This window comes from Pezoporus occidentalis, unplaced genomic scaffold (assembly GCF_034315485.1).
Source record: "Pezoporus occidentalis ecotype Australia unplaced genomic scaffold, CSIRO_AGI_Poc_V1 ctg7, whole genome shotgun sequence".
Taxonomy (NCBI): Eukaryota; Metazoa; Chordata; class Aves; order Psittaciformes; family Psittacidae; genus Pezoporus; species Pezoporus occidentalis.
Window position 1 is genome coordinate 7,361,808 of NW_026916052.1, and position 17,054 is coordinate 7,378,861.

The 17,054-nt window shown below is 42.4% G+C and overlaps 1 protein-coding gene across 5 annotated transcripts in view; it reads left to right on the plus strand.

Annotated features, from left to right (window-relative positions):
• The window catches only part of AGPAT4 (1-acylglycerol-3-phosphate O-acyltransferase 4), an 84,073-nt gene that overhangs the window by 40,378 nt on the left and 26,641 nt on the right, over nucleotides 1-17,054 (plus strand). For all 5 annotated transcript variants that reach the window (XM_062641876.1, XM_062641877.1, XM_062641879.1 and 2 more), the window contains exon 3: nucleotides 6,715-6,884. In XM_062641876.1, the coding sequence (XP_062497860.1) occupies nucleotides 6,715-6,884 (170 nt within the window). The remainder of the gene's footprint in view (nucleotides 1-6,714; nucleotides 6,885-17,054) is intronic.

Consider the following 17,054-nt stretch of genomic DNA (forward strand, 5'->3'; position numbering starts at 1 on the left):
GGCATGGACCAGTCTGCAATGTCTGTCAGTCTGTCTTTAGCCTTATTTTTACTTGTGTTTGGGTTTTTTTTTGTTGCCATTTTTTTAAGGCTTTCCCCAGTGTTCTATGTGGCCATCATGTAGCCATTCATCATAGAGTCATTTACCCTGTCAAGTCTTTGGGATGGTGGTCACAGCTTGCCCACTTGTCTTGCTTTTTAAACTGAAGAGTTTACTATACTTGTATCATATATTCTCAGTAGAATTTTCTCTTTCTTGATGTTGCCTTGAAAAATAGGTTAAACAAAATGAAGAATGTCATAGAGGAAAACAGTTCTGTTGCTCTTCAGAACAGCTTACATACTTACTTGAGATCTTAAAATTATTGTACTTACAGAGACAATACATAACAATGCTTTTAGTTGCACTTTAAAATAGGCATTTTATGGTTAATCTTGTAAACAAATGTTTCCATAGCTTAACAAGAATAGCTAGCTAAAGGAATTACTAACAGCTTCTAAGTGTCAACTGTTTTAATGACTCATTCTTTTAAAACTTTGAGGTGGGAAATAACACGTATCAGTGAACTCTCTGTTTCTTCCCTGTAATGTTTTTCATATAACTAGTTCAGGTCTGCCTTGGAGATGTTTTCTCATTCGTTATTTGTTCTGTTGAGGCATTGAGGCAGTTCAGGTTCGTGCAGTGAAGGACTAGGAAGCAGTCTACTCTCGCAGGAGGTAGGAGCTATTCTGTATTCCAGGGTGCAGGGTTTTTAGTTCCAGAAAGTTAGAAAACCTCAAAAATTCTTAAGCAGGCAGACTGTCTGTATTAGACATTTGAAGGAATGTTTTCTCCCTACCATCAGCCTCTCCAGAAGCTAGTTGTAATGTACTGCAGGACTCTGCCTTCAAAACAGTGACAAGAAATTTCAAGTTCTTTTGAGTTTTCTCCTTCCTTTTAAATGTGTGTAAGTGTCGCTGGAGGAGTTGCTTTGAAAGGTAGGAACCCTTATGACCCTTACGACCCTTATGGGTGAATGTGAATTTACCAGCTTGGTCATGATGTTCAAACTGCAAAACCCCATGAAAGGGAGTGGAGAGAAGGCTTAGAAATCTTGGACCAGCCCTGACTGGGAGCAGGAGAATCCTTTTTCTCCCTCTATAAATTGATTTTTAGTTATACATTCTGATTGGTGTATGAAGAGGAGGAAACTTGCACTGATTGTTTACACTGTGAAGGTGGGAAGGAGGGTGTGTATGAGTGACCTTGTGCTGCTGAGCCACCACAGCAAGCTGCTGGGTGATAAATTTCTGAGGCAAGTGGTGGAAGTAAGCTGGGGACATGATGCAAGAGTAGTGCAAACTGATACTGCTGATCACTGCTTGAGAACCACAAAGAGGATGGAGGCAGGGAAGAAGGGGAAAGAAAGAGTAGGGAATATGAGGGGAAGAAACAGGCTAAGAACTTAAAGGATGAAAGTTTGTATTTATTGTATTTAATACAGAGGTGTTCGCTGCCTGCTTTATGTTTCTGCAGCAGTTGCCTGAGCGTATCGCTGACCAATGGGCATGAAAGGTCAGGAGTAGAATCACAGAACCATAGAATGGTTGCGTTGGAAAGGACCTTAAAATCATCTAGTTCCAACCCCCCAGCCATGGGCAGGGACCTATTTCTGCAGTATTTATTCAAACAAAAATCCTGCTTATATGAAACCTGAAGTATCAGAAATATTTTTGTCTATGCTTTTTTTGGAATGTATTTGAGACTGAAAGAGCTCGGTGAATGTGTCATGCCTGTCTAGTGAGATTCGTGATGTAGTGTTAGCTTTGTTGAAATTTATTAGCAAAAGGCAAAAATAAAACCAGCACACTTGAAGAGGGATGGCTTTGAAGTGTTGTTTTGGTTTTTTTTTCTGGCATAAATTTGGCTTTTTCTTCAAAAGGGCTGGCCTGATAGTCATCATCTCTACTTGTTTGTATTAGGCAATAGGTCTCAGGGCAGTAGAGGCTAAAAAAGAGAAAATCCCAGCTGGCAGTCATTTCTTCTCTTAGTTAGGTTCCCATTTAAGCAAAAGACAAGTTAATCCTTTCACTAACTTCCTTTCTTTTCTGTGATTGTGATATGACTGTAGATTCTGTAGTTTGCAAATGACTGTGTTTGGGTTAGGTTTTTTTTTTCCCCCCAATCTTTATTCAATTTTTCTGTGTTTTGGGAGTGGAGAGCTTTTATGTCCAATGCAAATCTTAATACATGCTTGGAAAGATGTAAAATTGTGAATGTGTGTCATAAGGAGCAGATCTTAGCAGGGAAAGTCCAGAAGCACAACCGTGTATGTACGTTGCTGGGGAAGGACTATTCATTAGGGACTGTAGTGACAGGACAAGGGGTAACGGGTTAAAACTTAAACAGGGGAAGTTTAGATTGGATATAAGGAGGAAATTCTTTACTGTAAGGGTAGTGAGGCACTGGAATGGATTGCCCAAGGAAGTTGTGAATGCTTCATCCCTGGCAGTGTTCAAGGCCAGGTTGGACAGAACCTTGGGTGACATGGTTTAGTGTGAGGTGTCCCTGCCCATGACAGGGGGGTTGGAACTAGATGATCTTAAGGTCCTTTCCAACCGTAACTATTCTGTGATTCTGTGATTTCTGTGGAGATATCCACAGCTCTCTTGCTGAGATATGGCCATCTTTTGGCTTTTGTTGGGAAGTCAGTTTCCAACCAGTGAAGTTGTCGTTCGAATAACATATGGCAGTTTAGGTCTCCCTCTGCATCTCAGACTATTGTTTTGATGCCTAATAGCATGTATTGAATATTATGTACTCCAGCCATGGTAGTACTTACCTGCACTGGTTAGAAATAAGCAGATGGATGGACAAGTCAGTCATTTATCTGACTATAAACATGGTTTTATCATATTAACGTAATGTTATTTGAATAGATTATTATTAGCCTGACTGTAAGACTGTAAGATAAAATTTATTCGTATCACTAATGCCTATTCTCCAGTGTACAGCACGATGCCATACAAAATCTTCAGCCAATTAATTTCACTGATGATGCCTTGAAAGTGTAGGTGACTTGTTCCTAGCTGTTTTCTGTTTTCGGTCACTAGTCGAGGCCAGTAGGGAACCAAGACTGAAAGGTTCAAAGGCTGGTCTGGTTTTGATCTTCCCTGAGGAGAATGAGGTTTTCTGGTGCTTTTGGAGCATCTCAGATATCCTTCCAGCAGAGACATTCAGATGGCACAGATAGGCTCTGAGAAGGAGATATGTTTCACTTAGCAAAGAACAGCTTCTCACATTAGACCTTTGCTTTGGTGCGGAAGTTTCCTGGTAGCTTTGACATGAGGCAAACATGTCTCTTAACTCCTTTTCCATCTTGACAGATTTAGTCCCATGGACCCCCAGCTCAGGACAGAGGTTGCTTGAGGAGAGCCACTGCTTTTAGATTTTCTTTTTCTATCTCCATGGAGATAGAGCTCTCCAAGCTTATTGGCTTTACTGACTCACCTCAAACTCCATACCCCAGACTGGAAGGACTTCAATAAATAAAGGTTTGATTGACAAGTCTTGTCGTCAGGCTTATAGTTAAAAGCAAAACCAATACAAAGTTATAGGACTGGTGCCACAGCCAGGGTTTCAGCTACTTAGGCCATGGGACTTGCTTTGAGACACCTGGTCTACTGGGGTACATCTGTCAGGGAAGAGGAATTGCATCTTTGGTCATAGGCTTGCCAAGCCATTGAAGAGGGCTTTAAACTTAAGCGACCGGGGGGCAGAAACCTCAATCCATCCCACTCCTACCAGTTTGGTGCCAGAGCCAGCAAGAGATGCCCAGAGCCTGGAGAGGGATCACAGCTCAGAAGGAGAGCACCTGAAGAGCAGCACAAAGGAATTCCTGCCCCTCTGGCCAGTCAGTTGGGTTCACTGGGGGCCCAACTGAAATGCCCCTGTGCAAACGCATGTAGCATGGGGAATAAACAAGAGGAGGCAGAGACATGCACACACCTGCAGGGCTATGATCTTATTGGCATCATGGAGACATGATGGGATGGCTCTTATGACTGGAGTGTTGTAATGGAGAGATACAGGCTTTTGAGGAAGGACAGATGGGTAAGATGAAGAGGGGGTGTCACCCTCTATGTCATGACCAGATGGAGCTCTGCCTGGGGATGGATGACAATCTGACCAAGAGCTTATGGGTCAGGATTAAAGGGAGGGGAGGGACAAGTGATATTATAGTGAGGGTCTGCTACATGCTGCCTGACCAGGAGAACCGAGTGGATGAGGCTCTATACAGATAGGAGCAGCCTCACATTAACAAGCTCTGGTCCTCATGCGTGACTTCAACCACACTGTTGAAGGGCATAAGCAATCCAGCAGGTTCCTAGAATATATTGATGATAACTTCTTCCTCCAAGTGATAGAGGAGCTAGTGAGGAAAGGTGCTATGCTGGACCTTGTACTCACCAACAAGGAGTGGCTGGTGGAAAATGTGAAGCTGGAGGGCAGTCTTAGTTTCAGTGACTATGAAATGGTAGAATTCAAGACATTTAGGGTGGTAAGGAGTGTGCGCATTAAGCTCCCTGCCCTGGACCTCAGAAGAGTACACTTTGTCCTCCTGAGGGATCTGCTTGGTGGAATACTATGGGATAAAGCCCTGGAGGGAAGAGAGTCCCAAGAAAACTGGTTAGTAGTCAAGGATCACCTCCTCCAAGCTCGGGACTGATGCATCCTGACAAGGAGTAAGTTGGGTAGGAATGCTAGAAGGCCTGTGTGGATGATCAAGAAGCTCCTGAACAAACTCCAGCATAAAAAGGATACCTACAGAAGGTAGAAGCAAGGACAAGCAGCATGGGAGGAATGCAGAGAAATTGTCTGAGCAGATAGGCATATGTTAGGAAAAATAAAACCCTGATAGAATTATGTCCGGGGACATCAAGGGCAACAAGTAAAGCTTCTGTAGATACATTGGTGATAAAAGGAAGATTACAGAAAAGATGGGCTGTCTCCAAAAGGAAAGAGGAGGCCTGGTTACCTGGAACATGGAGAAGATTATGGTACTCAATGACTTTTTTGCCTCTGTCATCACCAGCAAGTGTTCCAGCCACACTGCCCTAGTCACAGAAAGCAAAGGCAGGGACTGGGAGAATGAAGAACTGGCCACTATAGGAGAGGATCAGGTTCAAGATCATCTAAGGAACCTGAAGGTGCACAAGTCAATGAGACCTGATGAAATGCATCTGTGGGTCCTGAGGGAACTGCAGATAAAGTGGCTAACCCACTGTCCGTAATATTTGAGCAGTCATGGCAGTCAGGTGAAGTTCCCACTGACTGGAAAAGGGGAAACATAATCCCCATTTTTAAAAAAGGGAAAATTGAAGACCCAGGGAACCACAGACCAGTCAGTCTCATCTCTGTGCCTGTCAAGATCATGGAGCAGGTTCTCCTGGAAACTATGCCAAGGCACATGGAAAATAAGGAGGCGACTGGTGACAGCAAACATGGCTTCACTCAGGGCAAGTCCTGCCGAACAAATTTGGTGGCCTTCCGTGACGGGGCTACAGCATTGGTAGATAAGGGAATAGCAAATGATGTCGTCTGCCTGGGCTTGTACAAAGCATTTGACACTCTTCTACATGGCATCCTTGTCTCTAAACAAGGAAGATCCCTTCCAACCCATTCCATTCTGTGATTCTGTGAAAGCCTACTTCTTGCCTGTGCTTGATAGTGGGACAAGCAAATAGGAAGGTGACAGTTATATGATAGTCACTAGGAAATTGCTGAGAAACCACACTCCAGCTTCTAAGTACACCTGTGTTTTAAACAGCTCTCACTGTCCTCCCAGTCCTTTTATCATTTCTTACAGTTAGGTTTTTGCAAATCTGCATGTAAATCCAGAGTGGCTTTGAGATATTTAACAGTCATTTCCCTGTTTTCTCTCCTTCCCTGTTCCCTCCCTCCCATCCGCCAGTTTACTTCATCCGTGCATCAACTAAAGGATATGCTGATAGTTATGCTATTAATAACTATCCTTGGTTCTACACACTTTGCCAGCCACTCACCTTACCTTTGGTCTGGGCATGGAAGTTCTTCGTCCAGTCTGAGCTATTGGCTTTGCTCTAGAGGATTGATGCACCCCTGCCAAATGTAGAGCGCATCAGTTGTAGGAGGTCGTACGACAGTTGCTTCTGACAAGTTACCAGGATGATGCATAAGGTGTACATGTAACAGAGCGGGTTGCAGATGTCGTGTCCGAACTGCTCTGTGGTCTAAAACTGTACAGTTTTTAGAGGAGCATGGTGACTTGTATATGGCAGGAATAGTTGCGTTTCTTCCTTCTAAAAGCTTTTTCTGTTCTTCATCTAATTTTGTTGTACTAGTGAATGATAATTTTACATGTCTTTTGATAATTTGAATTTTGAATGCAAATTACTGATTTTTGAAGCATTGAATTTGCAGGTTTCAAATAAATGGAACTCCTTTTCCTCAGTATCACTGTGGAAATTTTCTGCTCCTTCTTTCCCTGCAATATCCTTATTTTCCTTCTCTCCTCTGTCCCTGCCTTGCTGTACCAAGATGTGTGACTGTCTGATTTATGTTCAGCATTTCAACTTCGTTACAGCCCTTTCTTGCTATGTGCTGGTTGAAATGACTGATGCTTTTTAACATGTTACTAACTTGTGGCTTTGAATATACGATGTACATTCATATATTTCTTGTTCTTTTTTCCAGAGATGGTGATGTTACTGGAATGGTGGTCAGGCACCAATTGCACTCTCTACACTGACCCACAAAGTTACTCCAAGTACGGGAAGGAGAATGCCATCGTAATCCTTAATCACAACTTTGAAATCGACTTTCTCTGTGGTTGGAACTTTTGTGAAAGATTTGGGGTCTTGGGGGTGAGTTTTCTTTAGCATTTAAAATAAACTTCCTCTTCTTAAATGCAGGAAAAACACCCCACAACAAATTCTTGCTCAAATTTCCCTCTCTAGAATTAGAGAGGTGAACGTAAAGCAGTGCAGTGCAAGTACGGAATACAGAGACAGGATTGCTGGAGCGTTCATGGAAGTGTTAAAAGCATTGCAGTTATAGCTGATGGAGCTATTACTTTAACCTGAGGAGGTCATTACAGTTGTTTATTTCTGTGTGCTTGCTAGATAACTATTACGGTTCATTGTGCTGCAGAAGGATGAGCTGTTCTGAGATTCTTTCCCAGTAAATCGTAGACTTTGCTTTCTCCAGTGTAGTCTTACAAACCCACAGCTAGAGTTTGAATGATGTAGTCTCTGTCTCTCAGAATGAAAGAGCTGTCATCTCAAGTGAAAGCATTAACCAGGTTATAGCTAGTACGAGATGGGGGAGGAATGACTTAGTCATGGTTAAATACACTATTAAGTTAGGCTAGGAGTACATGTGCATTTGTTTTCAGGGTGGTTTTTGTCTCCCCTGTCAGCTCATGGGGATGATTCAAGCATCGCTCCTAAGACAGCTTGACTTAATTATTTGGTGGTGATGACATTCCCTGCCTACAAGGAATTTAGATAAGAGTTTCTTCTCCTAAGAAAGCAGACTAATACTTCATTTTGGCATATCTGCAGCGTTCTCTTCCAACTTTGCTGCTGGCTGCTGTCAAGTCTTGACCTTGGACTGTGTGAACCTAAAACATCTTGTGGCCTTTCCTTTGGACTCTGCATTTCCTGGACATTTAGGCACCACTCTAGTCATTTTCAAATTAAAACAATGACAGTCTACTTAAATAAGAAAGGATTCTTAAAACTGGAGAAAAATGAACCTAAACATTACAGGCCCTGCATATTGCCAAAATGGCTGTTGGCTCCTGATCACTGAGGAACAATTCTACCATAATGTCTAAGACTTGAGAACAGAGCTGGCGGATAGCATAAGGCAACTGGAGATGTAGGGAAACCTGTCCTAGCAGGCAGATGTACATGCCAAAAACATTCTCTCTTCTGTGTGCTTGTTATAGAGGTGTTTCTGAGTATAGCCTATCTAATTTTGTAAGCCGAATGGCTACAGTTCTTTAAATAAAACTGTGTTTTAGAGGATCAAGTGGTGCTTCAGAAAGCTCTGTTGTAGAAAATTAAAGGATTATTTCTGTACAAACTAATAGGGACCTACAAGGTCAAAAATGTCCTGTTTTACATTGGTGCTGTGTGATTGGATTGAATCTCATTAGCTTTTATCATTTTTTTTTAATAGTTTCCCAAGGTAATCAGGATCATGTTTTATTTTTTTATATTGCTCCCTATGCATAAGAAAACCACCGTGTAGAAGCATAAATGTTGAACAATTACTGTGCTGCACTAACTGAAAATAATTTTTAGGTTTTTTTAGACGCTTACAGTCATTTCTCAGTTGTTTGGGGGTTTTTTTTGCTATGTGCTTTTTAATTTTTTTCCTATTTTTATTTTTTTAAACTATTTCAGTCTTGAGTAATGTACTTTTGTACTTGAGTAATGTGGTTTTACTTCCCAGAAACTGCTCCAGGAAGAAATAGTTCCCATGTGCTGTCATTTGCATAGATGTCTTTACCCACCAAAGCAGTGCATTTCCCTGTTGGGGCAACCAGTTGAGATTAATCTTAATCCATTTTAAATTGAAAATTATGCACAATTGGTTTCCTGATTGGAGTGTAGCTTGGCCTGCCTTTGTGCTGCCTTATGTGAGTTTGCACTGTGCGAAGCTTCAGGGTTTGGTGTGACAGCACAACTAGGAATGTAGGACCCATTATCCTGAGGGATGATGGCTGGGAAAAGGAGTTAAAAAGACAAGCGTCCAGAGAGATTCCTAAGTGGCATCCCAGACTCCAGCATTTTGTAGCTTAGGGAATTTATGCTCCGGTGGTGTTTTATATTTAATGCTCTTTGATTTTATACTCCATGAAGTTTCTATGCAAGCTTTAGGTATCTACCAATACCTTACTAAGCTGATCTTGCGTCCACTGCTACTGAAAAGAAAATCTTGCATATGCCATCCTATCTCCTGCATCTGTTCTGGTGCCTGTCTGCTCTGTTTTGGCCTGTTTCAGAGACCCCCTTCTCTCTCTCCTGCCTTAACTAATACAGTGAAGAAAGGAGAGATGACTGGGGTAGGAGAAAAGGGTGAAGGTGAAGATGATTTAGGGCTGAAGGAACTGGGACTGATTGTGCTTGGCTGCAGCAGGCAGACAGAATGGCTTTGTTGTGACATCCAGCTGTACCCTGCAGCCACTGCAGACACCACCAGTGCTTTTAACAGTGTCACAAGCATGTGTCCAAACTCAGTATTTTGCAGCTTGAACTTTTATTAAATGAAGATACTAAATGCTGTTGTTTTTCACTTGGTCAGCCCAGTTTCACCCAGCAGACAGCTAAACACCTTACAGCCACTTCCTAAGTCCCCTGCACTGTCCTCAGTGGGATAGGGTAGAGAATTTCGGGGGGTGAGTGGAGGGAATAGACAATGTTAACATTGATGCTACTTCTAAATATTTTTCTTTAATATGATACCTCTGGAGTACCCATTGAAAATGCTCAGAGGGAATGGGCTGAAAGTGCTGAGAGACAGAGACCTATTCATTTATAGTGGAGAAGGAGAAAACCACATGAAGCAGCAATTCTGTGCTCGCTTTTACTCTTGCAAGGTATTGTAGCCACTGAGATTGTCTTGCTAGCTGCAGTTGGATTCTGTGCAGCAGAACTTACTGGTTTGTAATTGTTTGCAGAACCAAGCCTTAGAAGAGTTTTTGGTTATTGTTGGAAATTAGAAGGAAGTAAGCTTCAGAAAACCTAGAAGTCAACAGGGATTTCAGGCAAACCTGTTGTTCAGCCCAAACTATTAATCATTTACATTTGTATTCCACATGTGGCATGTTTTTTTTCTTTTGTAAAGGGATCTTCCTGTTTTGTTTTGTCTTTGACACCCATCCGCCACACATACCCACCTCCTTGTGCTGCCAGTCCTCAGTGATGTGTGCAGAAGGGAGAGAATGCAGGGGTACTTGATGTCAAGTCAGCATCATGCTGCTGTGGGCAGCATGGTTGTCCACAGGGATGGTGGAGTCCCAGCTCCTCAAACAGAGGTGTATGCAGCAAGCTGTGAGGGAAGGAGGAGCTGCGCTTCTGACTTGGCTTTCTGTAGGGTTGGAAGTAGCATAGCCCCAACAGATAGAGCTTTATTCACACAAGTGTTTCATAATAAAAGGACAGGTCTGTTATGACCCTGAGACAGGATGACTGTGATGATTGTGTTGTGGATTCTCTGCTTTTCCACTCCATGCTTGGTGCAATGGCTGGGGGAGATACTGACTCTGGTGTCTGTGTGTTGCTCTGTTGTGTAAATAGAGATGTGGTCTTGGTGATAGGTCCCTGAACTCTCCTGTGCTATTCCCTTTTCCTTTTTGTAACATTCTAGTCCTAGGACTTACCACCTTCTTAGTGATGGACAGCCTAGCTACTGTATAAGCATTTAAACACATCAGTAGCATTTAGTTTCTTCAAGTTGTAGGCTAAGTATCTCTTTAAAACAGACCCACTGGACACCAAGAACTTGCGGTCAAGACATAGGCATGTTCTGAGCAGGGAGGTGTTCTTCAGCATTTAGACCAAAAGCGCGTTAATACACTCCCTGCCAGGATTCACTTTACTCTTCTGCATCTTTGGTTGATCTGACCCAGCAGTGATAAAAAAGCTCTTTAATTTTAGTAACCCTTTTTTTCTGAGATGAAGTCAGTTGTATTAGCAAAATTTGTGTGTTCTTTAAAACTGAACCTGCCGCTTTGTCTGTTCATCTTCTGCTGTCTTTGAGTTTTATGTCATTGATATGGGTGGTCTTTCTACCTTGGCAAAACATAAACATTATACTGAGCGGCTCAGTGTATTGGCATCAAAATCTGTGCATTTCCAAAAGAGGCCATAGTTTTTATTCCTTGGCAGGGTAAACAAGGCAGAAAACCATTATGAGTTTGTTGTTGTAGTTAGTTGTTAGTTGTTAACTACTTGGCTTTTAGTTTCTCATAAAAAATTGCCAAGCACATGTAATAATTTTTAACTCTGTCTGTTCTATATGCTAGGAAACCTAAATTTTATTTAAAAGCTGTTTATCTTGAAGCTGGCTGTTGGAAAAACTGAGTATGACTTTAAATATAGGTGTGAGCAGTTTTTATAGGTTTTGATATGGGACCGAAAGCTATGTGAACACAGTAGTTCTTGCACATTTTAATACGTTAGTAGATTTAAACTAGATTCTAGGGGTAAAAGGGATAAAACCAGGCAGAAATAAGCCTTGGGTATGGCAGGCAAATGTTTGAGGGACAGTGTGCTTGCAAGGTTCTTCAGTCTGCCATCTCACTCAAGGGAGGGGTTGGAGATCCATGCAGCAGCAAAGATGCCAGGATTACTGACATGTTAGAAACCATGGAAGTGCCTGAGAATGGTCATGTAGGAGTTGGGACTTCTTCCCCCATAAAGGTGGTGGGATCAATAGCCCAACTGAAGTACATCTACACCAGTGCACACATCATAGGCAACAAATGAAGGAGCTGGAAGCTGTTGTGCAGCAGGAAGGCTATGACATAGATGCAATCACGGAAACATGGTGGGATTACTCACACAACTGGAGTGCTGCAGTGGGTGGCTATAGATCTTTCAGAAAGGACATGCAAGGAAGGAGAGATGGTGGGGTGGCCATGTATGTTAGGGAGTGTTTTAACTGTTTAGACCTTAATGATAATGACGATAGGGTTGTTTATGGATAAGAATTGGAGGAAGGCCAGCAAGGCAGACATCATGGTCGCAGTCTGTTATAAACCACCCAACCTGAATGGAGGCAGACAAAGTACTCTATAAGCATCTGGGAGAAGTCTTGTAATAGCTAACCCTTGTTTTTGTGGGACACTTCAACTTACCAGATGTCTATTGGAAATGCAATACACCAGAGAGGAAATGGTCTAGGAGGTTCCTGGAGTGTGTGGAAGATAACTTCCTGTCACAGCTGGTGAGTGAGCCAACTGGGGAAGGTGTATGGCTGGACCTGTCATTTGTGAATAGAGGACTTGTGGGTGATGTGACAGTTGGAGGCCAACTTGGGCATAATGATCACAAAATTATAGAGTTTATGGATGATTCTTCGTGAAGTAAGAGGGGGGTCATCAGAACTGCTGCCTTGGACTTCCAGAGAGCAGACTTTGACCTGTTTCAGGTACACAAAGTCTGATGGGAGGCACTCCTGAAGGGCAGAGGAGTCCAGAAAGGGTGGACATTCTTCAATAAGGACGTCTTAAAGACGTGGGAGCAGGCTGGCCCCATGTGCCAAAAGATGAGCCAATGGGGAGATGACTGGCCTGGCTGAGCAGAGAGTTTTGGCTGAAACTCGGTTAAAAAAAGAGTTTATGACCTTTGGAAGAAGGGACAAGCAACTCAGGAGGGCAAGAAGGATGTTGTAAGGTTGGTTGTTGGCAGGGAGAAAATTGGAAGGGCCAAAGCCCAAGTAGAACTTAATCTGTCTACTCTCATAAAATATAAGAGAAAATGTTTCTATAAATACATTCACAAAGGTGAATTTCCATCCTTTATTGGATGAAGGGGGAAACACAGTGACAAAGGATGTGGAAAAAGCTGAGGTATTTGATGCCTTCTTTGCCTCAGTCTTTAATAGTAAGACCAGTTGTTCTTGGGGTACCCAGCCCCCTGAGCTGGAAGACAGGGAAGAGGAGCAGAGTGAAGGCCCCATAATCCAAGTCAGTGACCTGCTACACCACTTAGACGCATACAAGTCTATGGGGCCAGATAGGATTCACCCAAGGGTACTGAGGAAGCTGGCAGAAGTGCTCACCATCTAATTTATCAGCAGTCCTGGCTAATTGGAGAGTTCCTCGTTTAATAGAGGTTAGCAAATGTGATGCCTTTCTATAAGAAGGGCTGGAAGGAGGATCCAGGGAACTACAGGCCTGTCAGGATGATTTTGGTGCCAGAGAAGAGCAGATCACCTTTACTGCCATCACGTGGCACATACAGGACAATCAGGTGATCAGGCCCAGTCAGCATGGGTTTGTGAAAGGCATGTCCTGCTTGACTAATCTGATCCCCATCTATGACAAGGTGACCCACTTAGTGGATGAGGGAAATGCTGTGGATTTTGTCTTCCGAGACTTTAGTAAAGCCTTTGACACTGTTTCCCACAGCATTCATGGCTTGGATGGGTGTGCTGTTCACTGGGTAAAGGAACTGACTGGATGGCCAAGCCCTAGGAGTGGTGGTGAATGGAGTTAAATCCAGTTGGTGGCTAGTCACAAGCAGTGCTCCCCAGGGCTCATTACTGGGGCCAGTTTTGTTTAATATCCTTTTTTAATGATTTGGACAAGGGGATTGTGGGCACCCTCTGTAAGTTTGCAGATGACACCAAGCTGGGTGGAACTGTTGATCTTCTTGAGGGTAGGAAGGCTCTATAGGGGATCTGGACAGGCTGAATTGATGGACTGAGCCTTTTGAGGTTCAACAGGTGAAGTGCAAGGTCCTGCACTTGAGTCACAACAGTCCTTTGCACCATGCAACACTACAGTTTGGGGAAGAGTAGCTGGAAAGTGGCTTAGTGGGAAAGGACCTGAGGGTGTTGATCAACAGATGGCTGAACATGCGCCATTTTGTGCCCAGGTGGCCAAGGCCAACAGCATCCTGGCCTCTATCAGAAATAGTGTGGCCAGCAGGACCAGGGAAGTTATCGTCCCCCTGTATTCGGCACAAGTGAGGCTGAATCTGAAATACTGTGTTCAGTTTTGAGCCCCTCACTAAAAGAGAGACATTGAGGTGCTGGAGCATATTCAGAGAAGAACAAGAAAGCTGATGCAGGGTCTGGAGCACAAGTTCGATAAGGAGCAGCTGAGGGAACTGGGTTTGCGTAGCATGGAGAGGAGACTTGGGAGAGACCCTACGATTCTCTACAACTACCTGAAAGGAGGTTGTAGTGAAGCAGGTGTTGGTCTCTTTTCCCAAGTAACAAGCAATAGGACAAGAGGAAATGGCCTGCAGTTGTGCTGGGGAAGCTTTAGATTGGATACTAGGAAAAATTTCCTCACTGAAAGGGTTGTGAAGTGCTAGAACAGGCTGCCCAGGGAAGTGTTGGAGTCACCATCCCTGGAGGTATATAAAGAAGTGTAGATGAGGTGCTTAGGAACATGGTTTAGGGGTGGACTTGAGAGTGACAGGTTAATCGTTGGACTCTGATCTTAAAGGTCTTTTCCAACCTAAATGATTCTAAATTATGTAATTGTTCATGTAGGCAGCCAAAACTGCATTATTATTTATATTTAACATAGCATTTTACCATATGCTTGGGCATATGTCCTCTAAAATACTGTTGTGTCACCTTTCATTTATGGAAGAGTTTTATTCAATATGAAGCATTAGAAAGTAGGAGCCTAAGTAAATTTCTGGAACAATGGCTTTGAGGGAGTAAAGAAACATCTTTCCATCTTGATGTCCCAGAAAGTATAATATGAATGAATACTGTATTTCAAAAATAGAGCAAACAGAATCATCAGAAGTATGCCAGTGCTGAGGGCAGCCTGGGGCGCAAATCACTCACAAAGGAGATTGTTACTGTAATGGTTTACAACTGCAATGAATTTGTTTTGAAACTGTAGAACAAATTTTCTTAGACATCCTCACTTTGCAGGTTGATTTAATGCTGTTTGCTGCATCCTGTGATCAAGAAGTATTGAATAACTGAGGGTGGATATATAAATCAAGATTTTCTTTCTGTGACAGCATAGCTGTGCAAGTGCATCTAAAGTAAGCTCGTAATAATACATTTTTTAATGGGATGTTAATGCAGTCATTCAGGAAAGGAGACCTTCATGGGTATTTTCATCTGAACAAACCTGCGCAGAAGAAATTAACCTGCATTAAAATGCTATAACTGTAGACAAATTGTCCCTATCCAGTGGTAATTTCATTAAACAGCTGTTGGAATTGGACAGTTCTGAGCACTGAAAATATTTTACTTCCTTCAAGAAGACAATTTATATGGAAGACATCGGGCACTTTAAAATGAAATTTACTCTCTGGAGCAAGTTGAAGTTGAAGGTTAGAGGTGATTGTCACATTTTTGAGAAAGCACGTTGGTAAAGAAGAACCTAGTGGCCAAAGTCAACTGAAGCTGCATTTTCCCCTTCAGATTTTTATGTGGTAGCTGTGTGTGGGTAGATGACTGAGACAGAGCAGATTGTAGCTCTGGTTATTGTAAGAGAGATTATAGCTTCTGAGGGGAGGCCTAATGTATTCCTCCCACACCAGAGCAGTCTTGCCAGTATAATGCACTGAGGAGTTTCCTTTCTCTAATTAGTTCTATGTCATTAGCCTTCCTTCTACTCCTAGGATAGATGAGATGCACAAAATAGCATAAGGTGATTTAGTTTCTTTTTATGTGCATCTAAGGAGCCATACTCTCACGTGTTTAGAAGAGTACTTTAAATTTTAAAAACGAGTTGGTACAGAAAATGAGTAAGAATGTGCCCTGGGGAAGAATTCAAACATTTATTCTGCTGTTGTGGTTATGCTTTCGCTACGCGACACCTTAGCTCACAGCATCATTTCTTTGTTTCACTGGGGAAAGAATAACAACAGTGGCCCCTTTTTTAACTCACACACTTTAAAAAATATACCCAACATTAGAAAGCAGCTATGGTGAAATAGTTACTTTAGCTTGGTTTTTGGACTAGGATTCCTGTGTTCTAAAGTCTAGGAGGGAGGAATAATAGTCTGTCTCTGTGCTCTGGAGGCCTTGTACATTCTATAAAGAGCATGCTTATGGTAGATCTTACAATACTGAGTACTTATTGTAAATAAATTTTTAAGAGCATGGGCTTTTTTCTGTTTTGGGGGGCTGACACTGTTGCTGTTTGCCTCATTGTGCAGTGGCTTGCACTAGGCTGTGGCTGATGGGTGGCCTGGTTGTGGCTGAGGTGGGCAGTGGTTCCCTAAGGTTTTAGGCCTCTCTGCTCAGCCAAAACTGCTTTGCATCAGTTGGAGTTTCTTGGCTCAGCTGTCTTCCTCAGGCATGTATGGGGGAGAAGAATGGAAGAGCATATGAACTGGTCTGGGAGCTGGAAGAGGAGGCTGGGCTCAGTGTTGCTGCCATTCCATCACTGAAATTCTCAAATGATCAAGAGGCAGCACTTCATTACGAAGTGGTTAATCATTTGACAGTGATGGTTCCTGCATTCTTAGAAAAGGAATTGTCTCATGTCATCTTCCGGTCTGATTCTGTGTAACAGTTGCTAGTGAAGCTATATGACATGCACTTGCCTTTCAGTCTTAGGAGCTTTTAGATAGCTTAATTATTTAAGGTATTTTCCTTCTCAAGGGAGAAAAACAAATGAGAGAAGTGTGCTGAGATAAAGAATTAGGTCAACTCTCTTCCACTAGTAAACAAATGAACAGCAGTGACCAAAAAATAGAAGTAAATAATTTCTATTGATGTTAATTTCTACCAGTAAATAATTCCTACTAATCAAATGTGATGTCCTGGAACCTGCCTACAGAGCACTTTGATGGGATAGCTTATAATGATATCATGGATAGAAACTGGACCGTAATTGCTCCATCTGTCCTCTAAGAAAATGTCACTGTTCTGCAGGAAATGCCAAAGCAACAATTTCTGTATACACACGCACGCGTGTGCCATTTTATTCATTAAATAACAAAGTGAAATGTAACACAGATAGCTAGTGTAAGTATTAATGCCCTTCCATAAACAAACCAAAACACGAAGTATTTCTATTGCTGTTGTTTCTAGTGGTTATGTTTTCTTCCATTGGTAAACCATGTGTATGCATCAATATATTGTTGTTCAGGAATGGCTCTTGGCTCTGCTGCTTGTTCAGAATAGTGGGGCTTTTCATCATGGTGAGATGTACCAGCTTTGGGGACAAGTTTAGCTGCAAGAGATCTTAAAAAAACTTGAGTCCTTTAGGACTGGGCTACTGCCGAGGGTCTGCTTAATTCGAATTACGAATTTCATTCTGTATGGTTTGGGTCTTTTGAATGGATTTCTCAGTGTTTGAAGGAATTTGC